Below are 22,806 nucleotides of genomic sequence, written 5' to 3'. Positions count from 1 at the left end.
AAAAACTCGGAGGCTCGGCTCGCAAAATGCTGAATATGCGACACCGCAATTATGTGTTGCCTACTTATGGGGATGAACCACAGGGCGTATGGGTGTTGCCACGCTGTTGCTTGCTACAAAGTGTTTATGCGAATACAAATTCGTGAAAGCAGTAATCAGTGTGTTATTGCTAACTTTGGAAATTTACCATATTTAAGATATTTAACTTATTCATTTAATTATAGAGGGACTTTTATTGAAAACAATAACCAATGTAATCCACTAACAATTACATTTCGCTAATAATTTGCATGGCAAGCATTATTTGAATACAACGATAACTATATGGCTAGTTTTCACATTTTTATTGCAGCTAAAAATTCACGCATTGCTAAACATATCAGCAGAGCATGTTTATTCTTCATTTGCCATTTATATTTCAAAATTCATAGCATAAACTCAGTCTTTAATGCCAGCTCAGTTTACCTCTCATTTATCTTGAAGGTTAGCGTCAAGATTAATTTTGTTAGCTCGACCTTTTTGGCCATTTGTGCTTGTTGCCTTTCGTTTCTCGGAGCGTGTCGAAATAAATCGTCTTAGTTCTGTTGGCTTGCTTTGACTTTAATTGAATTAAATTGATTTTGCTCCGCTTGCCAGCCGGCAGTCATCAATTGCCAGACGGCAGGTGAGAATGAGCTGCTCCTGTTGCCAACGCACTTGATATAAATAGAATTTTCTAATCTAGCCCCCCTCGCACCGCAAATTTGACATGACAATCAACTCAACTTGGACACGTATTAGAGACGCACACACACACACACACACTCACTCAAAACACAAACACACCCTCACTGCGATCCAATGTTTATGTTTTTCCAATCAATTGTGTCACAAACATGGCTATGAAAATAAATACAACCCAAGCCACCCACCCACAGGACATTCTGTTACTGTTGTGCTCCGAACGGATAAACACAGACACGCACACTGGGACTTAGATACTCGTACAGATACATTTGATGGCCATTCTCTGGCATAAAACAATAACAAAAGCGTGTTCAACGTGGACAATGAACCGAAAATGAAAATGAAAACTCGCCGAAATTGATAGATACATAGATACATAGATACAAGTTCGGTTGATGGGATGGCGGGATAGCGGGATAGTGGGATCGGTGGCATATGAAACTGCAATTTACAGCCATTGTGCGACGGTCATTCAGTGATTGTTTGGACAGTGGCACAAATGTGATTGACTGCGCACACAACTTTTAAGTGGAAACTCGATTGCTCACTCTATTTGACTTGTGGCCAGAGTGGGAAAAGTTTGTTCAAGTTTAACGACTGCCATATTTGCGGACGGTGCTATAGAGGTGCACATTTGCGGTGAAGTTTGATTCCCGTGAACAGTGGTGCAAGGTCAGGAAAACAACCTTTTCAACTTTTATGAGTAGTCGGTACAATCGGATAAATGATGTCTTATTGAAGACATTCGATTGCCAAGATTGCTTGACATGACCTCTATATAACTATAATCTGAGCTTAGCAATTTGCTAAATTTTTTTAATTTGGTTTATTACTTGGAAAAAGAGCTCTTATTTTCCGATTCTTCTAGCTTCTAATAATAAAACCTTTGGAAAATGTGTTTATAATTTGATCATCAAAATTGTATTATTTTAAAAACATAATAAGCAAATCACAACTAAAACTTGTCTAAAACTTGGTTAGTTATTTGAACTTAATTATTTATTTCTCATGCTTGGTTGGCTTCACTGTACTTCGAAAGCGGTGGTAATACCACGCAAATGCGTAGCTGCCATTTTCATTGCCGTTCTGTTCAGTTTATGGAAATTCGAAATATTTTCATAAAAGCCACAAGAACGGCCAGAATAATTCACATTTTGGCCATGCGATGACATCGCCTGCATTTTTTCCCAGCCCGAATTTTCCCGTAAGTACGTTTTTCTGTGTTTGTTGGGAATTGCTAGTGGGTCCACACCACTGGGGGCCATGTTTTCAATTTCCATTGTTGCGGCCATGTCTGCACTGCACTGGGATCCACCACTATCTCCACCTCCAGATCCGCCTGCATTTCGGGGCTCAAGTTGTTAATAAAAGTTTACCGATTTTTGGACGTCGCAAGAATGATTACTGCCACACTGCACACAATTTAAAGTTTTCCCCGCCGCTCATACATAAATCAGCGAAAGGAAAATCCTTCTCGAGGTCTCCGTTCTCCGTTTTCCGAGGAAACGCGCACGACAAAAAATACTGTCCGCGAAAGTTGGCCGATTCGAAACGTTGCGATGCGATGCGTGCAAAGTTGTTTAGTGAGGAACTTGAACTGGACACGGCCGAAACTAAAGTTGGCCAAAACCGAACTTGGCCAAAAACGCTAAACGCAAAATGGTACAAAGTGTGCCACGGCGGTGGTTTCGGGTTGGACGACGGTAAAATTAATAAAAGTCGTAATAATACTCGCAATTTCCTTTTAGCGCCGCCCTGCCATCGCCCATTTTCCTTTGGCTTTGTTTCCTTTGCCTTTTGCATAATTTTTTCAGCAAAGTAGATATATATGTACCGACATGCCGACATACATACATACATATACTTGCCTTGGCTTTTCCCTCGCTCTGTGGAAATTCCACTGCTCTTTTCCCGATGCTGGACGTTGAGAAGTTTTTGATTTAAATAGTTTGGCCTGGCATTCTACTGCTTGCTTGGCTGGAATTTTTTAGCTGCCATCGACTCCTACAAGTCCTTATTATTTTTATTGTGTTTTCTCGTTCGGATTCCTCGGCTGCCACGGGCCACGGGCGGATTATTATTAGTAAACATTATGGACAAGGTTAGGTCATGATGTATATGGGCTTATATAGGTTTTCCGCCCCCTTCCCATTCTTCTCCAGCGGAAGTTGGCCAGCCGGGGCTGACTTATCGTCGCCATTTTCAGCGACGAGTGAGTATTCGTGCATAAATAATTTGTTAGGCATTTATTATTTGTTTTAGGTGTAAATATTTCAAGCTCACAAGTAAAGCGGCTTGAGCCTGAGCCTGAGGAAAAGAGGTCGAGGTTTATAGCTTAATTATTCCCATGCATGAAACGAGCCTCTGCTTGAAGCCCCCATCCGATTTCAAGAAGGAAGAAATTTCTTCCCGCCATTGTTCGGTAACCCCTTTTGTACGTTCCCGGGCTTTTTTTTGTTTTTTATTTGCTCCCAGCACACCCGCATATAATACATAATTTTTTATGATTTATAAAATGTTTGTTTGTGCGTCTGCCAAGGGGAAGGGGAGTGGTATAATTTTAATTATTTCCTACATGTGCGCGGTTTATTAATGGCCACGTCAGCTCAGCTCGGCTTAGACTCCTTTTTGGTTTGGTTTCGTTTGGTTTGGCTTGGCTTGTCCCTAACCTCTCGCTTTTTAATGGAGGTCAACTTTAGTTGGACAAAAAAATGCATAAAGATTTATTGCATTTGACAAGTTTTTGTTAATGATTATGGCACGTGCTTTGGTAGCCGTTCTTGCCAAGGCTTGGCGACCCCTTTCTCGACTTTAATTTACAATCCCCTTGGCGGAAGGCAATAACCTTTCAAGGATGTAGTTGGTGTGCTTACACAGCACCAAATATATGAATTACTATAAGTTTGTGTACTACAAGCATGCCATGTGATATTTGCTTGCAATATCTAAAAATAAAAGTTATATATTGACAATATATTCAATTTGGCTTGAGTGTGCAACAGTATTACCAAGTCCTACGAAAAAATTAAATTAAATTCTTACCAAACAAACTGACCAGCTATTAAGATGTTAAAACCGGTTTCATGATTTAAAATTTTAATTTAAAATTATAAAAAGTTATTAGAAACTTTCGAGTGGCTCGCATGCATAATTGATTCCACTGTTACTTTTTCAGCAAGTACAAGAAGAAGTGAGTGGCTTTTCTTATTCCATCAGATAAATATTCAATATCCTGAGACATGTGTGTTCTTCGCCACCGAAGTCACGCACTGTCAATAAATTAATATAAATGTCACTTGCCAGACTGCAACCCATAAATTTTTCAATCATCTGGACAACGCAGCGGTTTTTCCACCCCCGACCACGACCACTTAATGCGGCTATCGGTGGCGGAGGGGGAGGCGAAGGGGGTGTATCCCGGTGGAAATACCTTTGCACAGGAGCACAAAACTGATTTGAATTTAATTACTTGCCTGGCATATTTTGTTATTTTTCCGCAGACCGTTAAACGTTATGCAAATTGCTTCGACTTACAATACAAGAAAATGTTTCTTTTCTGTTGCCACTCGCTGACAAATTGTTGATGAACGCTGAATATATATTTTCTATTGTGGTGTTGCCAAGTGGGCGGGAATGAGTGGGCGGTGTGGGTTGGCTGGGATGTGGGTGGCTTAGGTGAGGTGTGTATACGGTATGGTATGGTATGGTATCCGTAATTGCATTTGCGTGCCGGAGAGCGGGAGACGTTAATGAGCGCTACCGAAACGCGCTGGAATGTCAGCCTTAGTAAATCATCATGCCAAAAGCAACGGCCAGCCTTGACGTTTCGCCATAGTGAAGGTGATGGGTGGGCCTTTGGGCTAGTGGGTATTTGGTGTTTGGTGGGTGGATAAGTGGGCGGATTGGACATGGTCACAGATATGGTGAGGCTGCGTGGGTGGGTGGGTGGTTTATTTCAGTGCAGGGTGTGGTCCTCCCACACCCACATGCATATCACATGTGTCCTTAGCATAGCCAGTGACATTTTCTGCTCCATTATTTTCATCATGTCTGACAGACGACATTTCAACATGCAACTAGCAACTAACGGGGGCAGCTAACACATACCGCCTTTCCATCTCGCATTTCCCATTTTACACGACTCACCCGTACAGTAACACGTATGGTAAGTGTAACTCGAACTGCGAAGTGTACACAGTGAGAATTTCTGCAGCAAATTGGTGGGTGTGTAAATAATAACATGCAGTGAAATGCAATTGTTAGTGGTAAAAATATCATCCTCAGTTTTGGGAACTATAGAAGCTAGAAAGTTAAGAAGGTAGTCATTTTCTATGGTTATTTCCAAAGAAGTATCAAATCCATTTAGCTTGGTAACAAGTATCTGAGAACGTTTTCTCTTGACTAGAATTTTTCGCAGTGCAACGCATCTGGAAAGTGCTGCCAAGTTGGCTCGCCACACCACTCCCACTTCTGCTCAAGTCGGCCATTTCGTCCTGTCTGCTTTAGACACCAATATATTATGCCATTGTCATGGTGTGCGTGCGCGTGTATCTGTCTGCGGTGCGTATGTGTGTGTGAGTGGCAGTTCCCTGTTGCATCTGCCCTCCACGAGAGTGCAGTGCCAGATACCCTCACTAGTGCCTATTGGTACCCTCGCATCCAGCCATCCTGCCACCATTCCACACACCAGATTTCACAACTCTCAGGGGTCCTTCGTCCTTCCGACTTCTTCTTACGCATTCAGCCCATCTCATTCGTTTAGGTCGAGTCAGCATTTTGCATTGCAAATATTTATACCCTACTTAGTTTGAGTTTTATGTGCCAGCCCAAAGAGTTTGCTCTGACTGCTCCAGTTTGGAATCAGGAATTAGGACTGAGTGCGAAGTGCAGACAGTCGTGTTAGATTAGCATGAACGGCTGCAACCGCATCTACAAATAAGAGCTGTAGAAATCTGACATTCCAAGAGAAATTCCAGAAAAAACCTTCACAGAAGTCATCTAATTAAACAAGTGCGTTGAATCTGCCTACTCCTTGCATATAAAAAATTTTTATAAAAATTGTTTTTTAATAAATCAAAGCTTTTAAAGTATACCTAAATCGCCAAGTCTAAAATTCGTTTATTTTATTTATTTATATATATATATTTTATATGATTATTGTTTGATTAACTTAATAATTACATTTTACTCCACTGCTCTTCATAACCTTAAACCAATAATTCCTAAAAAAACACTATCTAAAAAAACATAAATAGTTATGCACTTTGAAACTCCCTTTAAGCAATCTTTCAATTTAACGTTTAGCACTTTCACTCAACAGCAATCATTACTGTTCAAGGACCGTTTGTCCTTGTGCATTTTGGGTGCTTCGTTTGGTCTGGCGTGCCATTTTTGCAACACCACATGCCCTGCAATTAATTTGGAGCAATTGCATGGCATCGAAAATAATATACAGAGATGGAGTATGGTAAATGCCATCTAGACATATTTTGCATGCAAATTTGACACTTTTTGCCTCATTATTAGACGCCATAATAATAATTTTGTGCCGGGCAAAATGCCAGCAGCATATTTCATTTAATGCCAGCGTGTGTTTGAGTTAATAAGGAAATATCCTTTTACACATGTGACCCTAATAATTTCCCCGAGTTCTTAGGTTCCGAGAGCGGGCTGCATTACTAATAATAATGCCATTGTATGCATGCGTATCTGTGTGTGTGTGTGTCCCTGTGTGTGTGTGAGTGTGCTGTTGCGGTGGTATTGGTGGGGTATTTTGTGCTGTGTTGTGATTTATTGCATTCGTGTGCCAGATTTTACAAATGTAATGCGCCACACTATGGCACCGATCCTTCGCTACTCCGCTCCACCCGCCGCCATCATGCATATGCAAAGTTTCGAATATTTTGCCTTGGAATTGTGTCACAGTGTGCGTAGCTGTGTATCTGTATCTGTGTGGCATACGAGGGCGTGTATATTCGTATGAGTGTCTCTGTGTGTGTGGAGGAGTTCTCGCATAAATATTCCGTACGGAGTCATATTTCTTTCTTTCGTTTTGTATGCGCTCCACTCCTTCAAAGTGGCGTGGACATACGTGTCGGAATTATTTGACTTCCGTTTTCCCCGCTCCGTATCCGCTTCCGGTTCGCTTCTTTTTGCCTCTTTTCGGCTTCAGTTTCATTGTCAGCTTTCGGCTCGGGCATAAGATGAATATGAAATTTTTATTAGCTGGCAAAAGTTGTAAATGCAAATTTGTTAACCGAACCGAACCGTACAGAGGTCTCCTGTTGCTCACGGGAACGGATCACCTGGCATCACCATGATGTAAGCGGAACTTGTCAATTCACAGAGCATAAAAATGCGGATTTCTTGAATTCATTTATATGCCACAGAGTCATTTGCGCAATCTTGAAACTAAAATGCTGTCAGTCGATGGCAAGTGCACACAGAATTTGTGAATCTGTGAAACTGTGAACTGTGATGGCCTTCTCTTCATCTCTTCAGATATTACGTATACGCACTCAACCACACGCACACACGTGCAATCGAAATGGGAAAAGGAAACTATCTGTGGCAATGCGCATAACTATGCATAATTGTTGTAAAATGTCTGAGCTCGAAAATCTGATAAATTATAACTAAAAACTTTTTGAGTGCGCCAGCAAAATTTTAAGCAATTCCAGCACAGCCACGCCCAGCTGGGCAACAAAGGCAAACGGGCCCGCTCCATTCGAAGTGTAACTGAATCCCGGCAACTCGGCAAAGCCGAAAGTTGAAACATATTCAATTTATGACTTTAGATGAAAATTCCCCCAGCATTTAAATCACTTATGCACTTAATCAGTGCACTTAAAATGCAAGAGAAGTGCCACAGCAGAGACACCATGACAGAAGCTATGCCAAGAAATTTGCAATCGTTTCGCAGGCACTTGTTAACAGCGTTTTGTGGCCAGCCCTCAAATTTCATGCACCCAAGGCGATTGCAAGCCGAAATATACTTTTAATGTATTCATACATGGACATATTAAAATTGTTTTTAATTATAATAAGGGGAAATTAGCTTTCAGTACAAATATTAAGAAATTAATGGCATTTATTAACTATAAACTATAACTATTTATAAACTATGAAACAATTCTGTGGAGTTATTGAATAAAATATTTTTGAGTAAGCAGTATATAAAATCTAACAAAATATAAAGAAAAGAGTTGCTAACAAGTACTAACATTTTTTGTAAACTATTTCTCTGTGTTATAAATAATATAAAACACATATGATTTATCATTCAAGTATCCAAAAAGGATTAAAATCAATATAAAGCATACTAGGAAGTACTTTCATTGTCTCAGCTTCATAGTTTCTCTACTTTGCTGATCGGTGTACTTTCTGCATTGCGTGTACGCCATTCGGTTTTAGATTGCTTTTGGGGAAGCCAAGAGAAAATGTTGACACTTTTGATTACGCAGTATAATAGCATCCCCACTCCCAACGATTGCCCCTCGATCAACAATCGATATGCGAGGCAAGTGATTCGAAGTGTATATTTACATGTGAGGTCTGCAGGAATGCATTCACAGCCGACTCCTTGGCCCAGAAATCACGTAGAGTCGCCTTCTCCGGCGGCTCCCTCTGCGGATAAGCGGTCATCTCCGTTGTGGTCGATTCGGCGTACATCGATGTTGATTGCGATTACACGTACAATGCCAATTACACCAACACGCACACGCATACAAAGGCGGGCGCCGTATTACGCACACACTCTCACTCGAACTACTTAGCCTAGTTTTGGACAGTATTTCTTTTTTTGGCTATACTGCCACACGCCTTGACTCGAATTGGGAAACAAATGAATTTAGAGCACGTGACAATTTGCGCCTTGATTTATGCGCCAAGGTTTTCTCGCCGCTTATTTATGCTATATTTATTTTCGGCCGTAATTTGAATAATACGTCCGTATAAAAAAGCATTTATCACAGTTGATATAATTAATGTCACTTGCACAACAAATGTTAAATATGAATTTGCACAACTGCGTCAGCCGCCGAGTCAAGGAAATATTTTCGGAAATTAAATCGCTGGCTGAACGACTTCGAGCGCGTGGGCAGAGTCCTTTCAAAAGAGGTCCTTCGGCCGCAGAGTTTTCCATGTAACCGCATTAGTCGCTGCTAGACACCAAACTGTGCCTACAGTCGTGCTGAAAAGTTTGGTCAGGCGCGTTTTCCAAAACCGCAGGCCACAGCAAACAATATGACGCAAAATATTGCACCGCATACATAAACATAAGCCGAGGGGGTCGGAAAATCCAGGGAAGGGGACGGAAAATCCGTGGGGCAGGGTAGGAAAGTGGCAAGGAGATGGCTGACGTAGACGAAGAAGCAGCAGCGTCTTGTCACACTGCGCCTGTATGTGTGACATGGTCTAATGGCATTTCCAAATAGCTTAGCGCAAAAACTTCATACGACCGTCACTCACTCACACAGGCGCTTTCCACAAAGACTCACTTACACTCTCTCAACTTGTCAGGCCATCAACAACGACAACAGCAACAACAACAACAACACCACCGCCAGGAACACCAACAAACAGTTACAACAACAACAACAAGAGGGCCACAACAATGGCGACGTTTCAATTGCATTTCCGTTTGTACCAGTTTTCATTTCAAAACTCATAAGTTTCAGACGACATCAACGACGAGGACGTGACCAGCGGGCTCGTCCTCTTCGCCTAGCTACTTCTTCTTCTTACACTGGAAGAAATATTCCATGCATTTTCAAGGAATTTAATATCCCAAGTACATATTCTTATGTTACACCTTATGAAAAGTACGTTATAGTTCAACATACTGCCTTCGAGAAACAATACTTCTAGACAAAGAAAATTTGTAACCCATTTCGTATTTCGAGTGAAATACTTTATAAAGTAAAATTCGAAAATTCCTACAAATTGATTTCACTGCATCGAAGGGAACACACTGTGGTTGGCACCGCGGGACAACTGTTTGCAAATTCTAAAAAGTTTTCAATATGTTTGACGACGTGTGCCACACACAATGGGTGGAAAACACTTTTTGCTTATTTAAGCGAAGGTGGAAACTAGTGCAGTTCACTCTCAGGTAAACGGGAAAGTTTTCATTCGGAAATAATGGATGGCTAAGAACAACGATTATGCAAAACCCCACACTATGCCTGTTTTTATATGATAGTATAATAATTTACCTAGAGCTATTTCATTAAAAAGTTGGAGTACTAAACTTTAAATTTCTTTTGCAATTTTGAGCTTTATCTAACTGTTGTTATTCTGTTTAATCCCCATTGGAATCAAAAAGTAAAAGTGGGTTAAATTAAATTTGAAAGCACTGCAGAAACTAACAGATGATTTAATGTTTGTAATTTTAATAAATCACGTGCTCTAAATTAAAACATTAAATGTTGTTCTATGCATAAAAAACTAATGGAAAAGAGAATAATTATGACATTGCAAAAAATAAACTTATTGTCCTCGCTTCAAAATAATCTTGATAACCTTAATCTAATTAAAGCAATTAATCAAACCATAATTGGTTATTATTAAAACTGACCTAAAAGTCTCTTTTTATTTAGTATATATTTAACATTTTCAGGATTATTATTAATGTTTATTAAGTGAAGAATCCGTACATCATAATATTATATCTTAACCTCACAGGGTGGAGAAATATTCTTAGGAATTACCAAACACTATATAAAAATTAGTGAAGTAGGTCCATTTTCAAGAAGCATCGTTTTTGAGCCAAAGTATGCTATAAAAAAGATGCCGAGTAATAGCGAGTTGGTCTGCTTTTTATCGGACTCACTACAATTTAGTTCCCTTGTGCGGCGGCCAGCGCTCTCAAGTGAAAGTTGTTGTCTGAGGGAAAAACAACGGAAGTTTGCCCCTCAACCCGGGACCCATGACCCCGCAACCCCGCACCCCGTTACCACTAGCCTGGTACTTCCACTTTACCACTTGAGCCGCTTGACAACTTTCACCATTAGCGGAACACAACGGACAGACAACACCAGTACACACTCACTTGCAATATGGCACACACAAGTCGATTTCGTAGTCAGCGCCATCAATTCGACTTGAAGACATTCTCCAGCCGCTTTTCCAGCTTTTCCAACACCACCCCCCACCCCCACCCAAATAGCCCCTTTGTGGAGGCCTGTGTTTTATTGCTCTGTGCGCTTTGAGGGCGACAGGAATGTTTGCCGAGTGCTTTACAGCACCACGGTCCGGTGAATTGAGTTGTTTTGCATAGTTTAAAGTCGAGTGACGTCAGTCGCAGAATTATGAAAATATTATATCCAGTGGACTGCATTCGAAACCCCAAGAAAATTCTAAAAGATGTGGGTGTACGAGTGTAAATAATTTATTTATTCCGCCGCCTTTCGGGAAGAAAACGTTTAGAAGCCGTCTAAACCCTGGCTGCGGGGAATTTGTTGTCATTTATTACAGTTGCTGCCAGTTGGCCACTTGCTTTTTTGGCAACTGCCGCGTCCGTGTTGCCAAACGTAGAGCGAATAAACAAATAGCCAAATAACCGAAAAAAAATCCCAACAAATTCTAATTACTGTCATTTGGCTCTGGTCTAAGTTTTTCTCGGAGTTTGCGGCTTGGGTCTTGGCAACTTGTGCTTTGGACCAGCATAAATTGGCTTCCGAGCAGCCAAAAACTTCTGCAACTCGCTCCTCTTTTGATTAAGTTAATATATTTTAATTTTGTTTTATGGACACGGGAAGTAGTAAAAACGAGTGAAATTATTACAGCTCATTGAAAACAAAACAACAGTCGTTTACCATTTATGGACCCGTTAAAGTGGATAGCTCTTGCGGGCGTTTCAATAAGGGTAAAATGAGGAAAAGAGCGAGTATCTCCGATGATTTAAATATCCAATTCTAATGTCCCCCCTTGCAAAAGGGTAGGAAAGTGAGTTCAACCCTTTTTATGTAGCTCACTCGATAAACTTTTATAGTTTCGCCTCCGTTACTGACACTCCGAATCCTTCCAGTTTCAACAGTTTAAACTGTCCTCGGCTATTTATGCAACACGCCGTCTCCTTGTTGTTGCTGGCGTTGCAATTAAAAACGCTGATATATGTTCTTTTTACAATTCAATAAATTTACGCAATGCTTTACTGTTGCCAGTCAACCCAGCGAACCTTTCGCCATTCCCCTGGCCCTTAATGCAATATTTGTGTTCGCCTGTGCGCGCTTTTTGTATACAATTTATTTTGACTCTGTGGCGCGGCGAAACGATTCAGAATCTTGCAAACCAATGACAGTTTAATTAATTGCCGCACTGTAATGCGTTTTAAATTGTCATGTTTATACGGAAAAATGCAGCTCTGCCCGCTGTATTGGTCCTCTGTAGCATGTCCTTTCTGCTGGTGGGCGAGTGGCAGGACAAGGGCTCACGGCATGTCCTTTTATTGCCAGTGTGTGGGTGGCTTAATGCCTGATTGTGGGACGATGAGGGAAATGGCCAGTAATAAAGCTATGGCATTATATTTTCAGTGTGTGTAGAAACAATCTGTATGCACACACATATGAGCTATATGGAAAGTAATGAGTTAAATCTGCCTATTCAAAATAAGCTCATAAAAATACGTATCTGCTTGATATTATTTTGGTGGCCAGTACAATTGCACGAAATAGTTGAAATGCTCGGAATAAAATCAAACATAATATTTAATCCAATAAAAATGGTAAGGAATACCACCATTTATTTTTTATTTTATTAAATAAATTTCCTCTTTTTTTAGTAGCCACATGGCAGTCACATTTAATAACTCAATGACGAAATTAACCCATTGTAGGCCGTTTATGAGCATGGATGTTTGCGGGCAGCAGGATGGCCGGCTGGTAATATTGTTTTTCATTTGTGTTTCATTGTTTTCAATAATTGTTATTATTGTCCGGAGCTGTTTTTCGATTTCAACACCTACATATTTTCATATGAACTCGCACATGCGGTCGCTGTTGACCCGCCCCCCGCCATTAAAATTGCTAGTGCAATTGCAATGGCCGCAAACTACAACAATGAGCCATTTAAATGTCAACCACAATGAGGATCGGGTAAACATATATGTATATATATACATATATGAATATTCACATATTTATGCACCGCACTCATGCGAATGTGTGCGTTAAGCCACGGCATGCAACTGCTCTGATTTGATAAGACGCTTAAGTGCTTCGGTTGGACTAATTTATTAAAGTGCTTTATTAATGCCCTTACGAAATCCCAGCCCCAATTGCGCCGTGGCATCTGGATGCTCCTAATTGTTAGTCCTGCCCGAAGGAAAACTACAGGAGGCCCAACAACAATGGCGGTCTGGGTCACATTTTCCAAGCCAATGCGCATGCAACACGGCGAATGCGTAATATTAATAGGCGTCTTCGTTAGCAAAATCTCTTGGCTCCACGCCCAAGTTTCTATGGTCGTTGCTACTGCTACTGCTGTTGCTGTTGCTGTTGCTGTTGCTGTAGCTGTAGCTTTTGCCATAATTGCAAAACGTCTTAGGGCTATAGACGCGTTCGAGCCCGTACATATGTCCATACATATGTAAACACATAATTATGACTTCAGAGGGTTGACCAAGGACTCTTCAGGAATAAATGTTGTCGAATAATACGGATTGATGTTGATTATCGTTTGCAATAAGTCGATGAGATGGAAAATCGTATCAAAGAACAATATGTTGGATATCTTAACAAAGGATGTTTGTTTATACGAAGAGGCACTAGTACTAAATTAAGCATGTAATAGGCTAACTAAAGTAAAAAAAAAAGTCTAAAAAATAATCGTTAAGACAAAAATATACTTTATATCTTTATAAGCTAACTAGGTAATATGATATTTACTTCTTTGTAATATTGTATATTATTATTAAACAAAATATATATGTCAATTGCCAAAACTTCCCTCTGCCACATAGACAACATTTCCGCCTGCTGCACCTTCATTATGTGCGACCAAATTAAGCACATATACGTAATAATATGTATGCGAATATATGTTCTCAATCGAGCACGCATATTGTTCAACAATTTGGCGACTCAATTCGAACTTGACTTCAATTAGATGCGAAGGCGTGACTCAAATTGTTTGTTATTGTTCCCCAGCCTGAAAGCCATTTAATTAACGTAATGTAATTTTTCAATAATCGAATCTATCCGCAGAGCGCAGCAATTATTTCGGGCCTTTTCATACGACCTGATTGGCAAACAAATTTAAATGAAAAAGTGCAGGAGGACAAAAAAAAATGGCACTGAACAACAAATTAAGAATGCGATGAAAGGCGGCAATTAAACGGTAAAAATCCGGTGGTCGGGATGGCATTTTCCCTGGAAACTCCCCACCAACGCCACTCCAGAATCTCGATGTGAATCCGCTGAATATCCTGATGCTGCAGCAGCAGTTACGTGTGCCAACTGCCAATGCAATCAGTAGCCGTAATGCTGCACCGGCGGACAACTCAAAAATGTAAATCAAGCATGGCTCTGATGACGTAGTCAGAAAATCATTAAAATGAGCCCACAATGGCACCAGTAGATCCTGCCGAGAAGAGTCAGCAGCGGTCAACAATGCTGGACAGCAGCAGAAAACAACGAAAAATGGCCCGTCTGTGTTTATATTTGTGTCGAGCAATTAAAAAATCATTGCAGCAGCAGCAAACAAGCTGCAAAAGTTACGGAGCACTGCGAGTTTCGAACTCTGGAGTGATCAGGAATTATTTATACAGATTAAACTTAAATTGGTTTATATATACTGCGAAATTCCGTATAGCTCTGGATATATTTTAGGCAATGCATTTATTTAAATATATATAATTATAATAAATACGCAAGCTTTAAACATTTCAGTTGTATACTTCTTTACAAATTAATCCATAAATAAATCACAGATTTTTGGCTGTTGGCTTTTTTTGAGTATTAACTTCCGACTGATCGAAATAATTATAAGTTCATTATTTTCCAAATTAATATTCCCCTGCTCACCACTCGCGTAGTGGGTATTGAGTATGAAATCCTCTTGTAATTGTGAAGCAGACGCGTCGTGCACACACAAACGCGCATTACTCATACGCCCAGTTGGTTGGCTTGCACCTTTTGTTAAATTTGCGAAGTGGATGAAGGGATGGGCTGAAGGGGTAAAGGGTTGAGAGGGGCAAAAGGCAGCTCTGGAGGCAACTGAGATTTTGTCGTGGCGCTGTAAGTGAAAAGGATCACGACCACGCAAATGCGCAATTTATGTCGTCAGGTGCAGTCAACGGACACAGTTGTCCCGGCCCCTCAACGCCATTTAAGCCCCTTCACTTCGTCCTCCAACAGTCCTACCCACCCACCACCAACAGTTCTACCCTTACCCCCACCTGTTAGCCATAGTCAACTATCTGAGCCCACGCCATCGCCATCGCCAACGCCATCGCTCGCCAGCTGGTTCATCCACATTTCACATCCCTGGCGCGTGCAACACGTAAATGGCAGCGAAATTTATCAAACGCTTTATAGCCCAAAGGCAAGTTCCGAAGTTTTTGGCTCTCTGCGGTGTGGAAAAGCGATGAGGGCGGAAAACCTGGGAAATATCGCCGACGAGACGGTGGTTTGTGGGGTTTAATCTTGTTCACATGTCACTGCAGCTTGTTTGGTCATAAGTTGGCCGCCTTGGCTGGGCGAAAAAAAATACAAAAAATAATTGACGTGAAATCTGGTCGCTCTCCATTCGCCCTTTGACCGCTTCCACCGCCGATTACCACCCACTGCCCACTGCCCACTACTGCCCACTTTATATGCAGTTAATTACAATGGCGCTGACCTTGCGTGCTGCATGCCCCGCATTTTGGCTTTTGTTCTCTTGGCATGCCGCTCACGTTTGTGCCAAAAATCTTAATTTCTTTGCGGCTCTGCGTGTCCATTTTTCTTGGCCAACCGGTTTTTGGGGTGCAGCAGGAAAAGCAAAGCAAAGCCAGGCAAACGAAAGTCCTGGCCATCATTCATAATTGGCGTGCTGCACCTTTAAGGCGTATTTATGGCACAGTGGCATTATCGGTCTGCAGAATTCGGAATTCGGGGCTGGTTGCTAAATTGCACGATAAATATCTAATTTCACCGCTAAATTGGCCAGCAAGGCGAATTCAAATGGAATTTCATATTGCGGTCAGAGGAAGTTTGTAAATGACATTGCAACCACTTTCAAAGGTGTGGTTGCAGAAGCACAAAAAAATTAAACAAAAATACAAAATGCAGGTCATTAATAAATCATTTTTTCACTTTTAAGAAACTATTTTTTTTGGCACGATATTTTTATACACGATATACTAAGTAGTACCGAAAGTTGGTCAGCTTTTAAGTGGACATTTTTATGGCGGTCAAAAACGATTCTTTTAATATCATGTGGTAAATAGTGAAATAGTAAAAATTGTATACATTTTCATAGCAATAATGAAACTTTACATTAAAATTATTGACATCCTCAGCTTTAAGTGAAATATGCTTGTGTAGCTTAGGGCTAAAATAACGACGAAAAATATAGATTACAAAAGGGTTCTGTTTGTATTTTACATTCCTTTGGTATTATTAAATTTTGAGATTATACTCCTTTCGGCTTACGCAGAAGATGAAAACCATAAACAAATTAAGAATATGGAAATGAAAAATTGTTAAGGCGACAGCAACTTGAATTCCTTTTCAGAGAAAGCTAACAAATTCCATTAATGCTCGTTAATCCCTTCCCCATTATTTTCCCTCGGCTCGGCTTGGAACAACGAGAGACGACGTTTCCTTTTCATTGTCTGAAAATTCCTCTGTCCCAACCCACTGTTCTGTTTTGCCTGCGACCTTCGCTGGATGGTTAGAAATTTAAATTTTGATTACAAGCTGTGTGCACAGCCCACCCACCAACAATTATTTGGCGGGGCGAGCTTTTGACAAGGTTAATGCAATTTGCTGCACCCAAAATCATTCAAATTTCGCGGATCGGCGTGAGTGTCGTCACGCATGCCCGGTTGAATAAATTATCATAAATGATTTTGTAAACAGTTTTCGTTCGCCCGGCTCGGCCGCAAAATGAATTTATATTATTAGCCTGGGCAAACTGCACTTTGCGCCTGGTCTGGCCCGATTTCTTGGCCCCACCCGGGCGTGCGGCGTAGTACTTTGCATACATTTTTAATTTCCCTAAGTGAAACCGCCACAAGTTTTCAAATTGGCCTTTTTCGCGTGAGAGCGCCCGAAGTGCCGGCTGATTTTCTATGCATTTTCCCATCTGATGAGTATATATGTGCCCGCTGCACCATTGTTCTTTGTGGCCTTTTGTGCCACGGCGTGGAGCTGCCCCACGAACCCAGGACCCCACACAACGGAGCCCCTTTGGTTGCCGAAGAGAGCGCCGCTGGCTCATCATAAGTTTTGATTTCAGGCGGTGCAGCGAATGGAGCGAAGCCCCATACTTGAAGAAAACTTGGCCACTTTCTTTGCTCCAATGGATTTTTGAACCTTTAAGGCATCACCAAATGTTTGATAGCGGGGTCCTGACTCAAATCGAAATTAGCATCGAGTTCAGGTTTATTTTCAATCCCCAAAGGATTTTCAGATATTTTGGTTTTATTAATACTTATCTGAACTTTAACTAATTTATTATAAACCTACTTAAGCCCTTAGTACATGAAGTCCAAAATATGCCTATGATTTAGACAAAATGTGTTCGGCAAATCGGTTAAGTCTTATTTGCCAAACGCATTATTAAAATTTCAAAATAGATATAATGAAATTGGTTGAAATTCTACTTTCACCACTATACGATTGTTAACCACAGCTACGTCAAGTTATAAATAATCTCAATAGTCAATTTTCAGAAATAAATTGAACAAAACCGCGAATTGCGGTTTATGTTGGCCTTGCTTTTTATGGACCTTATTTTTTGGCGAAAACCGCAAACTCCCAGTTCAATCATTTTTTGTCGCGGCATTTTAACAATGTTTTTTAGAGTTGCACAATCAGAGCTTTAAGTACAAACTCCCATGTCATATGTAGGTGCATTCTTAGGTAAACCATTAAAGGAATAAAATACAATATTTTAAGCACAGAAGCTTTATTCTTAGGACTTGTTCTATAGCATTCCGGTAGTACTATAAAAGTGTAAGGTGTCGTTTTTAACATAAGGTCCTATAACGCTCAGAAGAAGTTTAAAATCTAGTTGAAGAGATTCCTCCACTCCTAATGTTCTTATAAAAACAAAAAATCCAAAGATCTGTATACGTGTTATGTCACTCTTGACCGAGATATATCTTCTCGTTGAAGTATTTTCGCAAGTGCACTCCGCATGCTCCATGCTGCGCTTTTGTTTGCTGGCCGCGGGGCAGGCACAATTGCCTTTGCCGTAGCGAGTTGCAGCTGAAGTTGAGGCAGGAGTAGCAGCAGTCGGTACTTGGTGTCCCGTAGTGGCGCCCGGAGGAGCAGCCCCAACCTGGGGGATGGAGGGTGAGAGGGTGAGAGGGTTCTTGGGGCATACTGGCGAAATGGAATGGCTGCCTTTTTTGCTTTGTCTTGAGCACTGAGCACATCCTGACTTTGGCTCACGCTTCGACTGCATTAGACGCATAGTCGGGGATGGCTTTTGACTTGGTCGTTATCGATTATGGCTTGCCGCAGCCTCTCCAGCCACCAACACCACAACTCCCAGTGCCACTCCCACTGCGCCCCATCATCATCAGCAGCCACCCACAACGTTTGTCAAACGGAAGGTGGAAACTTTTTCAATAGTTGTTCCGGAACATGTTGGATGTGCGGACGCTTGATTGCTGCACCCGCATACTGTCTGCGATTTGTGTGGAGTTCTTTCTTTTTTGGCCAACTGCCTCGGCCAGATGTAAAAAGAGACGACTTTAAAGCCAACTGTTTGGAGAGTATCTGATTGAAATTTATGCGAAAGTCAACCATCAAAAAAAGAACCTTGTGTGAGGGAATTTTTCGTTTTTACAATGTGGCTTGATCCCATTGTTTTTTTTTTTACTATTAAAACTTGCGTTGATAGCGCATTACAAGTTGGATAACTATTTTTTTCATTTTTGAACTGCGAAGTTAATTTGTGTAATGGATTTGTATAACTAATGAAATAAGCGAGGTACTTGACTAAATAACTTTAATCGTATTAGTTACATTTATATGAATCGTTCAAAAACAATGTCCTAAAAAATACAAAATAATTTTCTCTTCCGAAAAATGTATGCCTTAAGATATGATTGCATACTTTTGGATAAAATGCTATAGTTACCCTTAATTCGATGTCCTCAACCGCTTTCAGAATATTGAGGCAACTTATCGATAGACTGCCAGCTGACCCTTTTGCCCCAAAGAGTTGATGTCCCTATCCTTTATCGCCAACCGAGTTGCTCTTAAGAATCGCTTTTCTCTTAGCCCTCTCGACTCTCAAGTTAGCCCACTCTCGGGCGACCATTAAGGCTAAGACCTAATTCCCGACTTGCCCTCGTCGCAGGCCAGAAGGCGTGCTAATTGTTGGCATTGTTTCTAGGGCTAGACTCCCACAACAGCGAGAGTGAGTGAGTGTGTATGTGAATGTGAATGTGAATGAGAGCGAGAGAAAACGAAAGTGCTTGCATGCAAAAATGCGGCCCCACCCACCACCCGCCACCCACCATTCACCCATTTCCCCGCAAGGACCCGCTTTTCCGAAGAAGAGGGAGCAAAACAAAGAAGCCGAAAGGAAAGCGACGCCTTTGATTTTTAGGCCAAGTGACCAAGTTTTCCCACTCCCAAGGCGCTGACCGCAAAAAAAGGCCAAAACCTCGTATATAGTTTTATGTATGTTATGCACACTCACACACACAACCGGCACACTCACCAAAATTATACCAAAATATTCAAATTTATATTGATTTTGCGCCTGCCGTGAAAACTCTCACTTAAACTTCAAAATAATGGAAAACTTTGTCGAGCTGAATGCAAAAATGCATGCGATTGCGAATAATCTGGTACTCACCTTGAAGGCCTTGAACGAGGATACCACATAGAAGGCTCCATCCTCCAGTTCGTCGAGATGATACTTTCGATCTCCGTCCATGGAGAACACATACCGAGCTCCCCGTGGCAAGTCCATCTTGGGCGAGATCTTGTCGAGCAGATTGTCCAGCGAGGTGACATCGCGCCCGGGTCGATAGCGCAGCTCCACGCCCGGAAAGAAGGGATCTCCATTGCGGTAGAAGACCACACGGCGTGCCTTCCAGTAGGAGAGATTATTGTAGCGCGACGCCGCTGCACTGGAAATTTCTGGACGGGATTTGGATCGCACCAGCGGCACCACTGGCGGCTGCTCCGAGTTCTCGCTCATGTTGTCCAGATACCCGGGACTGATGGCGCGACTCTGCCGCCCACTGGTTGCACCAGTGGTTGCACCGTTCCGTTGCTGCCAATAATCCGGCACCTGGCGATCTCCACCAGCCACCTGCTCGCTGGCTGCTAAGTCCTCCTCATCGTTATCGTACCGGCTGGCGTTCTGAATCCGGAAGCTGGAGGACACCGGACGCTTGGGACTCTTCGCAGGACTGCTGCGGTTGCTATCGTTGTTGCCGTTGATGCCGTTGCTGCCGTGCTTGTTAATGTTGTTGCCACTGCTGCTGTGGATGCCGTTCCCGTTCCCGTTGCTGTTGCCGTTCCCGTTGTGCAGATTATCATCCAAATGGGGCTGCGTCGGTGGCGGCGAAACGTTTCCCTCGAGCGGTGCGTTCGGACTAATTTGTGGCATTGTTTGGCCGCCCAGAACGGAGTCGTTACTGCCAGCCGCCTCTCCACCGCCATCGACCTCATCCTCGCCGGTCTGGGCCTGGCTCAAGCTGGCCATATAGTCGTCGTTCTCTTCGTTGGACATCGTTCTAATATTGGTGTTGGTGCTGTTGCTTGTCCTGCTCCCAAGGCAGTCACGTCAGCTTTCTCTTAAGGAATTGGCTCAACTTGCGTGCTCGGTTTGTTGTGGTCAAACGGAATCGCTAAGGGCAGCGTCGCGTCGACGCAAAGCGAAACTTGGAGCCCCTAAAAGGGGAGCCACTTCTTGGAGCTTTTCTTCGAGCACGCAGTCGCTGGTTGCCCAGCAAGGAACCACGTTGCTGGCCTGGCTGAAATGGAAAATATTTTATTGCAAATTTGAATTAGCATTTAACAAATTATTGTTCAATCAAATTACTTGATAATAATTTACAAAGTTTAATAAAATCTTAGCAGTTTTAAAGATTAAACGTAACTTAAATTGAGCAATGTGTTAGTTGTAATATTCGTAATTTGAAATGGTTCATCATTTTCGTTATTTACATTCGTCATGAAATAATTTATGCAATGCGCATTGTCGTTATACCTCTCAGTTCTCTGATAGCCTTTAACATGCCAATAGATTGTAATTATCGAATATCTTCAGTGCGTTAGTTTCCCGTCGAATGTCTTCATTCATAATCCTCGAACACAGCATACATATGTCCTGGTCCTTGTTCCACACAAGCACTGCACTTAGAAATATCAACTGTTAACCATATCCTTGCCCCCTGCGTAATCGATATGCCACGAACTCTCGATGCAATGTGTCCAATGCTCCCATTGCCCAGAGCTCTCCAGAGCTGCCTGCCCCTCGACTGCCCCACTTCACAGGACTCCAAAGGACTCAATGGGCTGTCCGGCGAGCGCACTTGCCACTGCCTTTGTCCCAGCAAACAGACCAAAGAGCCCCACTCAACCATTCGGCGTGGGCACTACAAACATTCACACTTCTGCGGGGTCGAGGGACAGGTCTGTGGGTTCTGGGCTCTGGGTTCAGGGTTCACAGTTCAGGCCTTCTCCGCCCGCTGGAGAGGCCGAAAATATCGCGTATTATTTGCCCTGCCTTGCCTTGCATTTGGCTACCTCACACATCGATGTGGGTACACTCGAAGTCGTACGAAAAAATTGGAAAGCATTCTGCTTCTAAGTTGAAGAGCTACATAAACTGTCCAGTTGCATAAACTCTTATCGTTGAATGAGTTATAATTAATCCCTGAATATACCAAAAGCAGTACTTCACTTTTGAGAAAAATCATTCAGACTTTTTTCCTGATTTTCCCCCAGTGCATCGAGTGGTAAGCACCGAAAAATTGCAGACGGCAGGGAACAAGCCGACGACTCCTGGCTTAAGTGGCATTGGTCTCCTGTGTCTTTGACCACTCTGCACTCACACAGACAGCTAGCTCACCTACAACCATTCACACACACCCACCCACCCACAGACACACACACTTGCACACAAACAGGGATCCAAGTCCTTTTCACTGCATTGGAATTTCGTGTATTTTACAATTGCAACAAAAAATAAATATTTGTGGGCCACGGGAGTTGGAATTTTCCATGGTGAGCCCTTTTACTTGATTTTTTTTTACGGTTTCACCCTTTTTATTTGTGGGGTGGCGGCTTGGGCTTGGGCTTGGGTTTGGGTTTGGATTTACCTGTTTTATGCAAATTTGTTTTTATTGCAACACGTTGCACGTTGCTTCTTCCTTTTGGTCCTCGTATTTATGGGCGTATATATTTTTTCGGTTGGGGCAGAAGTGGCGCGGTGGCTTCTTTTGCGGCAATTAGGTTAATGACACTTGGGCCGGCGGTTGTTGCTTTGGGTTATTTATGCACAAACAGTTGTGGCTCACCACTTGCAACATCAGCAACATCAGCAGCATCCACTTCCACTAATTGCCTATCAATCAGCCGCAATTGTCTCCACTTTTGGTTCGCTTTTTCGGGGGCAAAACGGGAAAAACACTCACTTATCGGAGGATGGCACAAACCCATTTACTTGAATCAAATTTAATGAACTCGATGGCGGCGAGTTTATTAAAACATCTCTCGCGCTGGCAAGAAACTTTTGCTTTACTTTCTGGCATTTACCGATGCACAAGAAGAAATTCCGTGTGGCAACTTTGCCGGTCAAAGTGTTTTTGAAGTGTGTTTCGAGCGGCGCTGCCTGCTGCCTTTTCTGCTGGCTGTTCTGCTGGTTTTCCCGCAGCTTTTCCTTCTGCTGCTGCCACTG

General features: G+C 42.1%; 1 protein-coding gene across 1 annotated transcript in view; it reads right to left on the bottom strand.

Moving 5' to 3' along the window:
• Window positions 1-20,511, bottom strand: part of LOC122616613 (echinoderm microtubule-associated protein-like CG42247) — a 40,125-nt gene extending 19,614 nt beyond the window's left edge. The window contains exon 1 of the mRNA XM_043792136.1: window positions 19,750-20,511. Within this exon, the coding sequence (XP_043648071.1) occupies window positions 19,750-20,511 (762 nt within the window). The remainder of the gene's footprint in view (window positions 1-19,749) is intronic.
• Between the last annotated feature and the right edge of the window lie 2,295 nt (window positions 20,512-22,806).

This window comes from Drosophila teissieri, chromosome 3L, assembly GCF_016746235.2.
Source record: "Drosophila teissieri strain GT53w chromosome 3L, Prin_Dtei_1.1, whole genome shotgun sequence".
Taxonomy (NCBI): domain Eukaryota; kingdom Metazoa; phylum Arthropoda; class Insecta; order Diptera; family Drosophilidae; genus Drosophila; species Drosophila teissieri.
This window is presented reverse-complemented; position numbering and strand designations above follow the sequence as displayed.